This window comes from Schistocerca nitens, chromosome 5 (assembly GCF_023898315.1).
Source record: "Schistocerca nitens isolate TAMUIC-IGC-003100 chromosome 5, iqSchNite1.1, whole genome shotgun sequence".
NCBI lineage: Eukaryota > Metazoa > Arthropoda > Insecta > Orthoptera > Acrididae > Schistocerca > Schistocerca nitens.
Genome location: NC_064618.1, coordinates 522,642,566 through 522,661,419, shown reverse-complemented (window position 1 = coordinate 522,661,419; position 18,854 = coordinate 522,642,566). Strand labels below are relative to the sequence as shown.

At 42.5% G+C, this 18,854-nt stretch overlaps 1 protein-coding gene across 1 annotated transcript in view; it reads right to left on the bottom strand.

The window, feature by feature from the left end:
* LOC126259705 (tyrosine-protein phosphatase non-receptor type 23-like) overlaps positions 1–18,854 on the bottom strand; it is a 196,136-nt gene that overhangs the window by 126,446 nt on the left and 50,836 nt on the right. The window contains exon 2 of the mRNA XM_049956677.1: positions 8,220–8,422. Within this exon, the coding sequence (XP_049812634.1) occupies positions 8,220–8,422 (203 nt within the window). The remainder of the gene's footprint in view (positions 1–8,219; positions 8,423–18,854) is intronic.

Below are 18,854 nucleotides of genomic sequence, written 5' to 3'. Positions count from 1 at the left end.
AGACATGAAGTTGGAACCTTGGTCAGTTAATATAGCATTGGCACTTCCAAACAGGAGAACCAAGAGACTGAAAAGGGCACAGCCGACGACTTCAGCGACCATATCCATGATTGTGCTGGAATTAAGTACCGAGAAAAGTTATCAAGAACAGACAATATGCACTTATTATTTTGTGTGCTTTGTGGAAAGAGGTCAACAGTATCTAATGCAATGGTTTGAAATGGTTTTGTAGCTTCTGTGAGGGTCTGAAAAGGGATTTTGTTCCTTGGAGGGGGCTCTCTTTATGCACAAGGTAAACAATTTTGAACATATTTCTGTACGTCTATTTGTCTGCCTTTCCACAAAAAGTTACAGGTTATCCTAGCATTTGCAGTGCTTCACCCATCATGGCAGGTCTGCAAACTATTATAACATTGTGCTGCAGACTGATGACCTCAGCAGTTTGGTCCCATAAGCTCTTACCACTGTGCCATAACATGCTGCTTTACTTCTTTAGGTATTACCACCACTCTGTTACCCAAGGGGTCTCGTGATATAGAATATCATCTTCAGTGACATACTCTGGATGAGATGCATACATACAATTAATCTTAGCTGCATTCAGGCCCTTCATCATCACTGTGTTCCTGAGAAAGAACTGCACCCACAGTGTAATCAGATGCCTCCATGCAAAGAATAAATAGTTTTTCATAACCTGGGTGTATTAACAAAGGTGAATGCATTATTGTCCTTCATTTTTCTCAAAGCTTTGTCACACTCCTCTGTCCACTCAAATTCAGCACTCTTCTTTAACAATTTCATCAATGACTTGGCTATCATAGCATAATCCTCCACACAACAGCAATAATAATTTGCTAGTCCGAGACATGATTGCAGCTCCTTAACATTTGTAGGTACCGTAAAATTATCTACAACTTCTGTCAACCTAGGGTCTGGCTTAACTCCATCTGAAATAATAATACGTCCCAAGTACTGGACATGTGACTTAGCAAATGAACACTATCTTCAAACTTAGGTGTGCATTTTGCACCTTAGACGACACATTCAATCTCTCATATAATCCTATAGCAAGCACAAAAGCTGTTTTGGGTTGATCTTGCGGTGCAATAAGAATTTTGTCATAGCCAGAGCATATGTCAACGGAGGTAAAATCGGTCCAATGTTTTGCTGATACAGGGTAGGGGTAAGTATCAGGGGTAGTGACTTTGTTTACCGCTCTCATATTGACACACAATGATAGGATTTGGATCCATTAATTGATTTTTTTTGGGACCATGACTACAGGTGATGACCATGCGCTTGCAGAGGGTTAAATTATCCCTGCAGCCAGCTGCTGCTGAATAGTTTCTTCAAAAACAGTCTGTAAATAATATGGTAATCTACATGTTTTCTGAACAATCAGTCTAGCACCTCTCACGAAAATTTTGTCCTGTATGAAATTAGTTGCTGGCAAATACTGCTGTTCCTCAAATAGCTATGAGTACAAAAGAAATGAGTACAAAAGATTCTACCCTGACTCAGGCAAATGTACCAACTTCTTTTGCAATTTGTTCCTAATTGCATGTATCTTTCTCACTGGAAAATTCTTCTTCTTACTTTGCTTAAACTGTTCTTCATATTGAAATTCTGTTTCTGTGACCTCTTCTCCACTTGCCAGTATCATTCCCCATGGAATCTCGGTATCTTCTTGACTGAAACTGTCAACACAAACTGGTACTCTAAACTTCTTTCCGAAAACTTCTGGTTTACTTGTGCTTCTCTTAACATGGATTTGCAACTGATCTTCAACATCATTGTGACTGAGCAGATCGACCACAAAGTGCAATCTCAGTGGTATTTGAGTTTTCACATCAATCCAGAGAACTTTTCCTATACCGCCATTGATTCTGACAGGGGCTGTAGTTTACAGTGCCTGTGTACTTGGTTCTATTGGAGCTTGTGGAAGAGACCTCATAACCATAAGTTCCTCACGACTGAGGCATGTGGTTACTGACAAAACAGTGGGTTGCCTCATTGAATTGAACAGTTCGCATCTTATAATCTATCACTGCCTGAAAATGGTGCTGGAAATCAATCCCTAAAATGGTTTGGAAATCTTGTCTGCATTTCCTCTCTACTTTCATGTCAAACCCATGTTTTTTCCATTGATTTGCAGATTGACATTACAAGTTCCAGCTGCTATTATGTCCGCACCTAAGCCACTTACCTTATACCATGATAGCTTGAGTGCATGCTTGTCACATTGGGGCACAAACATAACACTATTTTGAGCTCCGGGATCTACTAACATATGGACGATCTTTCCTCTGAACTTACCAACACGTACTAAATTTGCCACTTCATCAATCCTTCCCTTCTTGACTGGATACATAGATCTGGCTGGGGGTCAGTGTGGGTGGCAAGACCTACTCCTCACATTTTTCCCAAATTGTGTACTGTTCCTCTGAGGCCCCACATTTCTTCTACCATTTTGCAGAGAAGCCCTCTATGGAAAATGTTTCTTGTGTTGTGGACATTTGTCACTCAGATGCCCAATCATGTGGCATTTTGTGCAACAAGGAGTGTGACAACAGTGCAGTTTGACTTTCCACACTGCTGGAAATTGGTATCACCAACAAAAATGAGGCACGATTCATTACTGCACACAGGGGTCAAAGCAAACCATCCTGCTTCTTCGAGTATTAACACTAACTGAACTAGCTAATGTGGAGAGATGGGGCAGGCTCCTTCGACCTACTCCCGATCTGAGGGTTGATTCCCCATATAAATACATCAATTGCTCTGGCTTCACCTGCCTCGATTAGCACATCATTACATGTTTGATTCTTCTGTAAGGCTTCAGTGAGGTATGAAACAGTTCTGATGCAATCAGCAAATGCTTTGAAATCTTCTTCATTCTTCTATAGGAGGGTCAATAAGCAATCTTAGTAATAACTGCCACCCATCTGTCAGAGTAGTGCTCTGCTAACACCTTCGCCAACACTTCAAAAGTGACTGTGTCATGCAAAGCATTGACTGACTCCACATATGTGCATGCATTGCCATAAAGTTTTAATTTTGTTACATTTAAAAGAAAACTTTCAGGCCAGGAACACATTTGCCTAAACACAGGCATTTTGGAGGAACATAGTGACATTTTCACCTGGTTTTCCAGAAAATGAACACACAAAATTATCTACAGGGAGAATACTGGCAACATTAGGGATATACATGATAGGATCCATTGCAGTGGGTTTGGAAGAGCCTCCAGCAACCTGTATTGACGCCTGCTGGGTTTTACAGCAGGGCTCACGAAAAGCTTCATCAAGCTGCCTCTGTAACTCTGATTTGTCAACTGCCATTTGATTAACCTGCATCTGTAACAACGTGAGATTATCTACCTCATATTAGAAGCAGCAGCTGCAGAAGCTATTTCTGGCTGCTCTGGCAAAGTACGCAAATGAGTATCAGGCCTAGTTACAATATTAGCGCCAAGATATCTGAAGAACAATAACGTTACAAAAGAAGGGTCTCAACAGTAGCCTGCACTAGATTAAGCAGCAACAAGTTCCCATGGCAGATGCTCGCTGTGCAGGCGGTGAAGGATGCTTTGCTACAACATTTATATTAACATCCTGTGTCACTGGAGGCAACATCGAAGGTGGTGATATCAACGGACCAGAGATACAGTGGCATCGGGCATTGCGATGACAAGGGCAGCGGCAGCTGCAGTGTTAGCTTCTATGTGTGGTGACAAAGTGGTATGAACCCTCAGCGGCATGACAATATGGCATGGCGTGGTCAACAGCGTGCACCCGACTGCACCCGCAGTGATGCAATGACTTGCCAACAGCGTGGTGCAATCCCGAAGAGCGCGTCCACACAGCAGAGGGGCCACCTATTGCCTAACACATTGATGGTACACTCCGCATGCATTGGCACGCGGCGAGCACACAATATGCGCTTCCAAGTGCAAACAGGACATTGGATTTTTTTTATCACTGGTCAGGTTACATGGTAACTACCAGGCTAACAAGCTCTGCCAGACTGTATCCATCAAATTAAGCAATCCACAAAGTAAAAATGTCAGCTTGACCGAATGGTGAGCTAATACCACTTCAGCTGACACCACTCTGTACATGCTGGACTCGGTCAGGATGGGAAAATGAGGGGGTAGCAGGGTGTCTGGTGGTTCTAGGAAAAACCTTCAAATGAAAAAATGAAATGATTGTTTACAGTTGCCAGAGGGGATTTTATTTCTCCAAATGCCTATGCCTAAGGGGTATACTAAACTCTAATTCACTATGGCAACAGGACACAGCTGCAGTTAAACTGAGAGTATTGCGCCCCCAAAGGAAGGACCTAGTGGACACATCCGGTCAAGGACCAAGCTGGCAGGCAAGAAAGCATTCTCAATACTGACACATTCTCAGCAACCCATTCAGCACGCTCCAAGTGACTGCTCCCCAGTCCTCCTGTTGGTGGGTGCTTCACTGGGTATCCCTCCATCAGTGATACTCAACATTGCATCCCTAGCCAGCAGTACTTTCATGGGACAATGTTCACATGGAATGAGTGTGGTTACTACATTAAACATCCGGTACTAAGCTGACCCACGCTGAGTCTGTCTAACCAAAGTGGCAGTAGCATATGTCATATGAAAGACAATCAAAATGGAAAACGCAAAAAAAGTTTTGAAAATCTGTTTTTCCTCTCAATAAAACTGCTCACCATGCACACTTCCTCAGGTCTCTTCCTAACATTACTAATCTCTCAACAGAAGAAAGGACAGCAATTCACAATTTCAAAACTTCTCTTGACCTAATCACCCTACCCATAGACAGTCTCCACCACTGTTGTGGTGAATCACAAAGACTACCTGACAGAAGGATTCCCCAACACTTTTCCACCTACAAGCCCTGCCACAGTAACCCACCCCTGAAGTCCAACATGACCTCCAATCCCTATTGAAATTCTTAGGTCTATCCAAGAACCTGCCCCTGAGTCACTCTCCCTTGTAGCACTAGTGGCACCACACTCACACATCTTCTATTTACTCCACAAACCCAACAATCCTGGATGTTCCATTATAGCTGGTTTCTGTGCTCCCACTGAAAGAATTTCTGCTCTTGTTGACCAACACCTTCAACCAACTGTCCAAAGTCTAGCCTCTTACACCAAAGACACTAACCACTACACTCACCAAATCTCCACCAAATCCATCCATTTACCCTCTGGATCCTACTCAGCAATTATATGCCACACTGAATACATCAACATCCCTCATGCACTTGGCATTACCACTTCTGAACACTACTGCTCTCAATGTCCTTCATACTCCAGACCCACTACCTCATTCCTTATACACCTTACCAACTACAGCCTCAAATGTATCCTTTGAGGAGAAGGTATAAAAACAAAGCCACAGCACAGCCATGGGAATCCACACGGCACTCTCTTATGCCAACCTTTTTAGAGGTCATCTAGAGGAAATCTTTCTAGCCTCCCAAAAACCCTCAACTAGGAGACGAAGTACTGACAGAATTAAAGCTGTGAGGACGGGACGCGAGTTGTGCTTGGGTAGCTCAGTTGGTAGAGCACTTGCCTACGAAAGGCAAAGGTCCCGAGTTCAAGTCTCGGTCCAGCACGCAGTTTTAGTCTGCCAGGAAGACCTGTTCAGTCTACCCGCCCAGAACTTCCTACTCCAGTCCTGTCACTGCATTATCCTATCCCATCAGAGATAGGGACTTCTGAGAAAGCAATCATGTCACACACCACCTCTGTTGCAATCACTGCACAGCTTCTTGTTTCGGTATGACCACCAACCAGCTGTCCACCAGGGTGGACAGCCATCGCCAAACTGTGGCCAAGAACAATGTTGATCACCCAGCGGCACAATGTGCAGATGAACACAACATGCTCGATGTCCATGCCTGCTTCCAAACACATACCACCTAGATCCCTTCCTCCAGCTTTTTTGAATTATACAGATGGGAATTAGCCTTGCAACACATCCTTAACTCCAGTAACCCTCTTGGCCTCAATCACTGTTAACCCACTGTCCTCAGATTCTTTATCCAATAGTTTCACCTTCCTCTTTTCTGTCACCCCTCCCAGTTCACACCTCCACATCACCTTTGTCATATATCACAACCCACTGCTCTGGTACTCACGTATCACATGCCTAGCCCATACACCAACTCTCCCTCCTGCATTCCCAGCCAGCTAATCAGCTGCCTCCCTCTGCGCCACTAGCTACCCATTGCCAACCTCTAAATTATTTACATTCCCACTTTTTTATATCACTGATAATCTCACAGTTTCCACATTTCTTTCCTTGTGTCTTCTTTTGTAGTGAGATGATAGGTCTCAAACTCAATCAATTTATTTAAGTACAAATCAGTACTCCGACAACTGTTGGCTGTATCACTAAATTGCTAATTCTTCCACTTAAAATTACCATTTCTTTACTATGTAGCTCATTTTTGGCAGCACTTTTCTGTTATTGATTCGTATGTACATCTGCCATCAGTCTGCTATGTCCCCTGTATTTAATTGTTTTTTTTTTTTTTTTTTCCAATCCGCACCTCAGCTGAAACAATTCCTGCATGCAAAAACTCGATTTATTTCCAATTCTAGGTTATCTGGCCCATTATCTAATGCATGTTGTAGCAAACTTTTTTAACAACACTGCCTGTATACAAAACTCGATTTATTTCCAGTTCTAAGCTATCTGGCCACATCATCTAATGCACACTGTAGCAGAATTTTCAACTCTGAGATGCACTTCTTTCCAAAAGTTTTTAAATCCTTGATTACAAAAGGCACACCAAAGTCTGCACACAGAAAATGACCTGTTGTCTGTTACTAATTATCTATTGCAACAAGAATAATTAAAATCAGAATTGTAAGCACACAGAAGAGTTCTACAGATAGTTATGAGTAGGCTAACAAAAATTCAACCAGAAAATGGAAAACAACTACACTGAGGTGACCAAAGTCATGGAAAACCTCCTAATATTGTGTCGGACCTCCTTTTTCCTGGCACAGTGCAGCAACTTGACATGGCATGCACTCACTCAACAAATTGTTGGAAGTCCCCAGCAGAAATATTCAGCCATGCTGCTTCTGTAGCCGTCCATAACTGCAAAAGTGTTGCTGGTGCAGGATTTCATGCACAAACTGACTTCTCATAAATGTTCAAAAGGATTCATCTTCGGCTGACTGGGTGGCCAAATCATTCAATTGAACTATCCAGAAAAATTTTCAAACCAATCACAAACAGTTGCTGCCTGGTGACATGGTGCACTGTCACCCATAAAAATTCCATCATTGTTTGGGAACACGAGGTCTGTGTGTGGCTGCAAATGGTCTCCAAGAGGTTAAACTGGACCAGAGGACCCAGTCAATTCCATGTAAACACAGTCCACACCATTACGAAGCCACCACCAGCTTGCACAGTACGTTGTTGACAACTTGGTTCCAAGGTTTTGTGAAATCTGCACCACACTCAAACTACCGTTAAATCTTACCAACTGAAATTGGGACTCATTGACCACACTGCAATTTTCCAGTCATCTATGGTCCAACCGATATGGTCACAAGCCCAGAAGAGGTGCTGCAGCTGATGTCATGCTGTTAGCATAGGCACTAGCATTGGGTGTCTGCTGCTATAGACCACCAATGCCAAATTTTGACAAGTGCCCTAACAGATACATTTGTTATATGTTGCACATTGATTTCTGTGGCTATTTCACACAGTGTAACTTGTCTGTTAGCACTGACAGCTCTATGCAAATGCCACTGCTCTCGATTATTAAGTGAAGACCGTCAGCCATTGTGTTGCCCATGGTGACAGACAATGCCTGAAATTTGGTAGTGTCGGCTCACTCTTGACACTGTGGGTCTCAGAATATTGAATTCCCTAATGACTTCCAAATTGGAATGTCGCATGCATCTAGCGTCAACTGCCACTCAACATTCAAAGTCTGTCGTTCTGCCATAATCACATTGGAAACCTTTTCACATGGATCATGTGAGTACAAATGACAGCTCCGCCAATGCTCTGCACTTTCATACCTTGTGCACCATCTGTGTATGTGCATATCACTATCCCATGACTTGTCACTTGTGCAGAAAGACTGTATTAAACTTCGATCCATTTAGTCAGTAACAGTATTTTTGATAAAACTGTTTGCTGAGAAAAGATGAAATGTAATATAGCCAAAATCTAGACTTACCATGTGAAAGAGACTGCTGCTGCACCATCTTTGAACATTGGAAATTTACTCTGCAAGAAATGAAGCTGACAGTAATATCGTGTCAGTGTTGAAACACCAGAGAAATCCTTCACAGCACACACAGCTGCAGCTCGCAGCCTTTCCAATGTGTGTATTTCATTGGAGTATGATTCTGGATCTTCATGATAGAAATCTCTGATGTACTGCAACAAGGCAAATTCAGTCATGTTACTCAATTACTGAAATGAGTCAATGTTAGCTCAACACAGTGCAACATGCAATTCTATACTGTTGTATACAACTTTCAAAGCATGTGCATCAGAAAATTCAGGTTTGCAAACTGCACCATCTAAGTTAGTGCAAATGAGAAGGAAAAACAATCCTTTAATGTTTGAATGCATCATTAGGGATTTGCTGTTTGACACAGTCACGTTGACACAGTACCTGGGTGTTAAAATTACGAACAACTTCAGTTGGAAAGACCACATAGATAATATTGTGGGGAAGGCGAGCCAAAGGTTGCATTTCATTGGCAGGACACTTAGAAGATGCAACAAGTCTACTAAAGAGACAGCTTACACTACACTCGTTCGTCTTCTGTTAGAATATTGCTGTGGGATCCTTACCAGGTGGGATTGACGGAGGATATCGAAAGGGTGTAAAAAAGGGCAGCTCATTTTGTATTATCACGTAATAGGGGAGAGAGTGTGGCAGATATGATACGCGAGATCTATTTACGAAATTTCAGTCACCATCTTTCTCTTCTGAATGCGAAAATATTTTGTTGAGCCCAACCTACATAGGTAGGAATGATCATCAAAATAAAATAAGAGAAATCATAGCTCGAACAGAAAGGTTTAGGTGTTCGTTTTTCCCGCGCGCTGTTCGGGAGTGGAATGGTAGAGAGATAGTATGATTGTGGTTCGATGAACCCTCTGCCAAGCACTTAAATGTGAATTGCAGAGTAGTCATGTAGATGTAGATGTAGATGTAGATTAAATATCTTGAAATGGATGTAGAGGAGGCGAGTGGTCAACTTCAGTTTATTGGGAAAATTCTAGAAAATTTTGGCTCACCTATAAAGGAGACTGCGTACAGAGCACTTTTACTACCCACCCTTGAGCACTGCTTAAGTGTTTGGGATTCCCACCAGGTCTTTTTGTGGAACACTATTGAAAGGTTTAGAGAAACGTATTTGCAACACACTGCAGAGCAACTCTACTGCCACCAACATACATCTCCAATAAGAACCATCAAGACAAAATAAGAGAAATTAGGGCTCATACAGCAGCATAGAGACAGTCATTTCTCCCTTACTCCATTTGTGAGTGTATCAGAAAAGCAAATGACTAGCAGTGATACAAGATACTCTTGCCCCCTTTCATACATCATATGGTGGTATGCGTACAGAATTGTGACACAGAGAGGGAATTGTGTTCCATCAACTGTGAACTGAGATTTGAAACAGAAGAGTTTTACTTAAGAAGAGAATTAACATTTGTGTAGTATAATACACAGAAACAAAGAAGACTGAGACAGCGTAGGCAGATCAAGATTCAAACTTGGATGCTTCTGAATCTAATATTACTATCTTAAAAAGTGTATGGTATCAGTTAATTCTGTAAAAACAGGATTGGTACAGTCATATTTGATTATCCATGATCTCCTCACTATGTGGTATTCTTGTGCACATGGTGTTTATTTCCTCAGTGGGCACCCTGTTTGCCTGCATGTGGTGTGGAACTCACCATACAACATGTAAGTGCTCACTGCAGCAAAGTCCATCAGGATCATCTGAATGCAGGGATTTTACACTTTACAAGTTTTATGCTTTTTAATGTATTGGTGGATTATAACTGTGTGCCAGACTGGTACCTGAATCCTTGCTTTTGGCAATCAGTGACCAATGAGAGTTGATTGGTAGAGAAAGTGCCCAAGGGTGAGGGCTCCAGTTCTATACTCAGTTTTACTCTGACCGCATTCCACAATAATGCACACACTTGCTACAGAATGAAAGATTCAGGAAAGTGACAGAGCACTAAATCAACAGCAAGCACCTGATGTAGTTTAGAGAAATCACAGCTTTAAAGCAACAGGTTAACAAAGTTCATCTTAACTGCTGTGCCTTCTTCCTCACTGTCAGAAACAATAATGAATTTCACAGAACATTTGTATGCTACTGTTAAGAAACTGTAAGAGCTGATTTGTCGATAGTAAAAATCATCATCTTTCTCTTCATATTCATTAAAAATTACCAACAAATCCACTGAGTTATATTTATATTCATTAATTAACACATTAAAGAAGTTTCAGTAGCTATCTGGACTAAATATCAATACAGGCAACTGCGATATATTTTTCAATTTTGAACTGCATAAGAGACTTATAAGACAAAATTCTGACAACTCCAACTACATCACTGTTAATTATGAACCAACAAAATAAAAGTTTTCATGCTCTCCTGTTTTTGTTCAGATATTGTCAATCAACCTGGGATTTATAAAGCCATGAAGCTTACAGTTGTAGTACTTCCAACATCAATAAATCTATAATTGGAAACTGCAACAACTGATACACAAGGGAAGAAGGGATTGGCAATGATCCTGTTCATGAGCTCAACCCAGTATTTGCTTGAAACAATGCATAAACACAATGAAAAACTTAAAAACAGATTGCCAAATAGGGATTTTGAAAACTGCTACCTCTGGGTTGTGAATTCAGAATCTGCACTACCATATCACCTCACTATGTCCAGGATTTACATGGAAACAGCAGCAAAATGACTGAATGAACACTGGACACACAAATGTAGATGCCCATGGTGGGTGAACTCTATGATGGCAGAGATGAGTTGAGGCAAAGGGTTGTTGTCAGGATGTTGATTAATGGTTGCTCAAGGAAATAGCACCATTAGTCACACATTTTTATTACAAAATAAACTACAACACTTGTAATGAGACTCTGCAGCAGCTATGTGCTCCCTGTACTTGTGCTACCAGCAGTGAATGCAGCAATGCTGATGCACCAGACAGCCAGTGACTGTTGACACCAGTGGTTGGGCAGGAATTGTAGTCTGTGGGTGCACTTGTACCATCAGGGCAAGGCTTTGCAACTCGGGGCAGAATGCACCGTGAGACACACCATGATTCTTGTAGCAGAATACAGACCTCAGCAGTGGTGTCCACCCATGCAAGCAGAGACGCACAGCGTCAGTATGCCCATCCAGGCATAGATGTAAAATGGCTGCACAGCTATAACTCTAACAGCTGCCCTCCAGGACACGGTCTGGCTGTAGCTGAAGTGAGCCCAGTGGTGCCCCAACAGCTAGAGGCATTAAATCCTTGGTGGTGAACTGAGCACCAGCAGTAATCCTGTTATTGGTGGAGGGCAAGTCTAATGGTGACTGTTAGCAGATCAAAGTCGTCCCTTCACTCAGCATAGACCTCCCCTCATAGATGACACTGCCAAACTGGCCTTTTGCTAAAAATGATGGGTATTTACATAGGTTTGGAGCTTTCAACATCAACACCAAAAGAGGCCAATAGCTTGGAGATGTAATGACCGCCCTGCTGATGCTGCAGTGGCCTTGTCTTTGTACTATATAGACATTATGAGTTGCTGGCCCCTAGCTCAGCCTGCTATGTGGACATCAACCAGTAAGTTACTGCATCTCACATAACAGCATTTTGGCCTACTCTGCACTTTCTGCTTCAATGGTCCTTTTGAAACATCTATGACAGTGCAACTAGTTTACTCAGACGTGCTGCAAAATAGTTGTAATGCTACACATCTCACCACTCTGGCAGATCCGGCCTCCAGATAATTCTGCAATGACTTAGCATACAGCCTCAAACTGGTAACTGTATACATTACATTTACCTTAAGACTAGTCAGTTTAAACCACAAGGTTCACTGACTGCTTAGTATACATATGACATTAGCCCACTGGCTTTCCATTTACACTGATCCGTAACTTCTTTAAATGACCGCTTATAAACTAACAAGGTAATGTTACCAAACTCTCCACTCATCAGTCCTTCATTCACAGGCTGAGTCCATAGAAAACAGTGGCACTAACCAGAGGAAAAACTGCCTAAGCCTGTTACCAAGGTGTACAGAAAACAGTAGAGCCGAGTGGTCCATGACAATGCTGAGAGTTAAAAACTATTAAAGAAATATAAAAGGAGCACAAAATTAGGCCACTCAAGGCACATCTTCTCTGAGAGTAATCCCTCCTCCACCCTCTCATCCAATACAAGATGTGCATATTAAGAGCTAGGTAGAAGAGGAACAATTAGAGCGGCAGAAAGGGCGTGCACAGCAAAACATCCACTGGAGATCAGCATGCCCGACTGTAACTGTGGTAGTGTGAAAATTTTAAAGCTGAGAATAAATCTACTCTCTTATAAAAAGTGTAAAACATGTCTGCCAGTCCTTTCATCATCAGCCACTACAAAGAGGGGTGGGGGTATTTGATTGCACATAATAAAACCCACGAGTCAGACACTTACAACCAATATAAAGCTGACAAAGGGTAGTGAACCCTTTCTGGTACAAACTAAAGGAGAGACGGCACAAAACAGAGGCCTCTATGATGGCGTGCAGTTTGTTGGAGGGAGCAGTATCCGATCATACTCTGCTACAGTTGCAGCACACTGGGAGTCTTCTATGTTCTCTTAAACCTGTGCTTGGCATGCCCATTATCAACACTGTCTGTGTGGCTGCTTCACTAGCAAAGCAGTCAGCTAGCTCCTTCCCCTAAATTACCATATAGCCCCAGAACCAGAATAAAATGGGTGAGATCATACAGAAGTTAATGGATAGTGACATTACTGTGTAGTGAGGACAGCAACAGATAGTTCTAGCAATAGTTACCAGTTCTGTTATGAAGACCCTACAAGCAGTGTTATTCCTGACCTGTGTGAAAATATTTAGTGTACGATATTTTCTGCATCTTTAGAGCTATCAGTGTAAATGATTCAGCACCTCATATTCGTGGAGGATAGAGAATGCTATATTGGAAAACAATAGGGGTGACAGTGATTTTTAAGCCCTTGGAATAAGTCTAAGAGGACCTGTAATATGGGTACACACCAGGGCATAGCATGTGGGTCACTCAATTATATGCTTGACAGAATGGAAATGAAGGTCATTACAAAATTTCAGACACATTCCAATTTGGAATGCCAGTGTTGGGTAAATTCTCCTGGGTGAGTATCAACATAAAAAGCAGAAGTGAAAATCAGCTGCAAAGAGTCCATTATGTCCATTGATGGACCAAGCAGAGTGGTGCAGTGGTTAGCACACTGGACACACATTCAGGAGGACAATGGTTCAAATCCATGTCTGACCATCCTGATTTCAATTTTCCATTATTCCCCTAAATCACTCCAGGCAAATGCCAGGATGGTTCATTTGAAAAGGTGTGACTGCTTTCATTCCCCATCCTTGAAACATTCTGAGCTTTTGTTCTGCCTCTAATAACCTCAATGTCAGTGAGACATTAAACCCCCAATTTTTCTTCCTTCCATTGATGGATACAAAGAAAATGGTAACACTCAATACTGAGTCACAAAGAATGTCACTCTCCTGAATTTGTCAGAACATGAGAAACAACAAAATTAATAATAAAAATCAGTAGAGCACCTTGGAAGTAAGGTGACATGTACGCAACACGATCACAGGAAATGGCCACACTCACAGAATGTGTCATGTACAGGCCCCTGCATTTGGGTACTACGTGTAGAAGAGCAACAGGTCAACAGCTGAGAATGTGTCATGAGATGCACTGAAATCGGTAGGGGCTCACAAAAATAGCACCAGTTGAAATTAGGTCATAGTTATTCTATCTGGAGATCACTTACACACTACTTGATGCTCCACCACAAGGAATTATACGAATTAAAGTCCCCAAAGATGACAAAGGATGGTGGGTGGAGGGTGTGGTTTGCAGGATAAAATTCATCATTTTAGGGCATATTATTTCCATGTCAGATGGTAGATAGTTAAACTTTACAGTGACTAACACAGATGGTCAGTTGAATTCACATAGATATCATTTCTATTGCTGTGTGAAGAGCCACTCATTCACTAATCATATCTCTGTGAACAAGCGCACAGACTCTTGATACCCTCTTGGAGCCAGCATTATTTCTATAGCAGGCACAGTAATGAGGAAAAGTTAGCTACTGATTGCCAGAGATCAATGTTTCTTGTAGGCTCACACAGACTGCTGAGCAGGATGACAATAAATGTCACAATTCAGAGAAGCAGCAGTAATACCCATTGGAGTTCCATTGAATAAATGCTCTGGGAAGTACAAAAGGACCAGACTGGTACGTCGCATCCCAGAATCACCATTTTGCATTGATTAGGACAGTATGTTACCTACACTATGTGATCAAAAGTATCCAGACACCTGGCTGAAAATGACTTACAAGTTTTTGGTGCCCTCCATTGGTGATGATGGAAGTCAATATGGTGGGTGCCCACCCTTAACCTTGATGACAGCTTCCACTCTCGCAGGCATACGACCAATCAGGTGCTGGAAGCTTTCTTGGGGAATAGCAGCCCATTCTTCATGGAGTGCTGCACTGAGGAGAGGTATCAATGTCGGTTGGTGAGGCCTGGCATGAAGTCGGCGTTCCAAAACATCCCAAAGGTGTTCTATAAGATTCAGGTCAGGATTCTGTGCAGGCCAGTCTGTGCAGGCCATCCCATTACAGGGATGTTATTGTCATGTAACCACTCCACCACAGGCCATGCATTATGAACAGGTGCTCGATCATGTTGAAAGATGCAATCGCCATCCTCAAATTGCTCTTCAACAGGTGGAAGCAAAAACGTGTTTAAAACACCGCTGTAGGCCTGTGCTGCGATAGTGCCACACAAAACAATAAGGGGGGCAAGTCCTCTCCATGAAAAACACGACCACAACATAACACCACCGCTTCCAGATTTTACTGTTGGCACTACACATGCTGGCAGATGACGCATCTGGCAGTAGGTGGCAGCACAATGCACCTAATATGAAATGTATGTTTTTGGGGGTGTCCGGATACTTTTGATCACATAGTGTATTAACATGGATTCAGAATGAGATAGGGAAGGGGAGTCTGTGGTCACGGGGGTGACTGGAGTCACCTTCGCCTGATATAACACTTCTTTTGCTTCATGTCTTTCAAAGTATTAAATTCTGTACCGTTTTATATGTTTTAAGATCAGACACAAAGGAATAACAGGCAGACCTGTGACCTACAGTCTGGAGATCCTCACCCACTGCCTGGTGTCTAGTCATAGAACCTCAGGGTTCCCAAAAGGGGATGCAGTCATGAGGCACCAGAAGGAGATGCTGCTTTTCTGTCTAACGGTGGACTCTGCTTACACCAATGAAATGAGAGTCAAGGAGGAAATTGTCTACACCTCGGCATGAAGGGGTACAGCCTCTATGTGCCAAATGTTCAGTATCCACAAATAGGGCACATTGGTGAGTTTCAGCATGAGCAGTGAGTGTGAGCAGTGAGACTCCGTCACAGGAGAGAGGACGTTCACATAGTGTTGCATCTTGCTGGGCACATCTCCAGAAGCCACAGGTGGGTTTCTGAGTTAATCAGTACATGTAGCCAAATCTAAGGCATTTAAAACACCACAAGGCTGGTAAACCTTACCATCGCAATTGTGGAGCATAACATTTACATTCTCCATGACTGTGCTTTTGGGATGAATGCTCCCATGCCAACTCTGTAGTCTTTTGCCCCTTTCTGAAAATGACTGGCAAACTGTTCCGGGTCAGGACATAATTATTCATCTGATTCTAGAGTCAAGAAATAGTGTAAAATAATAACCTGCCACATGTTACAGATTCTGGGGAAGCAGCTGAGCAGAACCTTGTAGTGTAGGTTTTGGGTTACTTGGCTCATCACGGCGTTAAACAGTTCATCAGACCCTCAGTCAAAATCGCATTCATCTAAAGGTAATGACATCCACCAGGAATGTGACTGGATGAGGAAAGTATGTAAGAATGGTAACAGCAAGATACTGAAGGCAATACTGATGTCAGAGCTGAAAAAAAATTATGGAGAAATGTATGATCAGATCAATACATAGGTTAGTGCAGATGAGTGGTCTCCAAGGGATCCACTGCAGTGAGAGAAACCCAAACCACATACGCCCCCTGCCAAACCAATTAAGGGCAAAGACAGCTACAGAGTACAATCATGAGATCCAGAACAGTAAATGGGAAAGGACTAAAAATGTAATGGACTTCAGCTGGAATGTCAATAATAAAACAAGATGAGAAAAATAGTTTCGGTAGAAGGTGGGTGTCCCCAGGGGTCTGCCCACAGAGGGAGCAGGCCTTCCCACAGACATCCTACACCACAGACAAAGCATTAAAGGGGGTGACATCACCCAACATTCAGCTGTGTGCCACTCCGACAGTGCAAAACAGAGCGTGTCATAAAAACAGGTAAAGAGCAATTAAAACAGACGGAAGAAGCGATGACAGAGGCAAGAGGCAAAGGACACAGGGTAGAGGGTCTCCCTGACCCAGCACATGGCAAAGGTCACACCCTAAAGGTAGTTTAAAATTTTATATCTGAGAATAAAAACTAGGGTCATGCAGAGGCACTTCAACTGTCATGGGTTGTCCGCCAGCATGAGAGGCAACAAATTCAGAGGCCCTTGCTTACCATGCAGAGCCAGAAGAAGGGGCACTCAACCAGTAACTGAGAAACTGTCTGCAAGGAGTGACAGACGTTTAGACCTTGAAATACATTGGTTCTAATTCATGGCCTGGGTACCAACCAAGAATGGGGGAAGGAACACAGGTAGTACATTCTAAGAAGGAGGAGGCGGAGGTCTTGGCCGAAAGCTGTGAGGCCACGCCAGCTGGTAATCCCACATGAGGGTGGGTGTCAGAATGCTGACCTCCCTTGTATTGCAAAAAGAATAGAATACGTTCGACAATCAGGAAACTGTCAAAGGGAGATTGCATAGGAGACCAAGAGTTGGTACTGTTGGAAATGAAGAGGGAAGATCCCTATTTTGGTAAGGAGACTGTCTATGGGACTAGTCTGGTAGGCATCAGTGGCCAGTGGAACTCCATGATGACAAACTGGGCATAACAACTGGAAAGCTGACGGTGTCAATAAACCATAAACTGGACAACCATGGTCTAACCAGGATTAGAGCAGACCCTGGTAGATAAGGAGAAGAGTAGTGTGATTGGCAACCAAAGAGGTGTGGGCAAGGAAGGAGACAGAATTAAGCCTTTAGCTCATGCACATGGGGCAGATAGGTCAGCTTTTGTCAAAGAGAAGAAATGAGGGCTGTGCAATGAGGTCCATGCGCTGGGTACCCAAGTAGAGTCCTGGGTCAGGACAAACAGTGAGACAACAGAAATGCATGACCTGCACTTTTGTAGGAGAGAAATAGAAACCACTGGGAAAGATCCAACTGGGAGTCCAGTGGATGGCATCTTGGAGTTGGCAATCACTCAGGGCTAGAAAGGGAGTCGTACCCAATGCAAAAGTTATCGACATACTTTACAGGGTTGATCAGTGGCTCGATAGAGGTCTCTAGCTCTTTGACGGTAATGAGGAAGAGCAGGACAGCATGCTGAACAAACTGTGCAAGGCAATGAAACAGAAGATCCATTATCACAATTATTCCAAAAATGGAGATGCTTCCAGGGATGATGTCCACTGTACAAAATCAAGTTCGTGTTATGTCATAAAATCAACATGTTATCGTGGCAAGACAGGAGGCTACGTCTACAAAACAAGAAATATACAATATTAATAATACTTAGCAAAAGAATTTTCTAAGTAATAAAGTAACATGACAAAGGAATTTTCTGAGTCACAGAGTAAAACATGTAGTGAAATTTCTATAGGGATCAACAAGTTAAAATGAGTTCAGGCTGGCTTGCTTGAAGTAATTAAAAAAATTAAAGATGAGAGATGAGTAGACAAAGTACTAACTGCTCAAGAGAAGTTGTCAGAAACCATTCATGTATTATCACAACAAGTTAATAAATTACCTCTTGAGCAAGGAAAAAATATTGATGAACAGTTCGCCTTACAAAGGGAAAAATTTGTCATGGAATTCACTAGTTGGAAGTCTAGAAAATATCAACAGTTGGTGCAAGAGATGGGCAGTAAAGTTCAAACACCTATAGAGCATATCTCAGACCTGTGCAATAGCTCAGCAAACGTCGTAAGACATGCTGCACATTGTGAAAAAGCAGCTGGAGAAAGTAATCAAGATTTAAACAAAGTTATGGAGGTGATGCACGACACACAGTTGACAATGCACAAACCAGATAGAATAGATACACTGGAGCCCTTATTGGGTCAGATGCAGAGTGAACACGGTACGCCAGATGCTCAATTGTTAAAGCAGTTGCAGTATGTGATGGCAGCCATGTCAAATTAAACGTCCATATTAATGAAAGAAAATTTTATAAAACACCAGCAATTCCAAACCTTCTCCCTGGACGTGCTAGGTACACACCTCTTTGTGTTCATATGGGCATTTCGTGGCATATTATACCATGCATATGGAGTGGATACATACATGGGGATGCCATGATTTGGGCAAACAAAGCTGGGAAATATTGTAGAACCTATGATG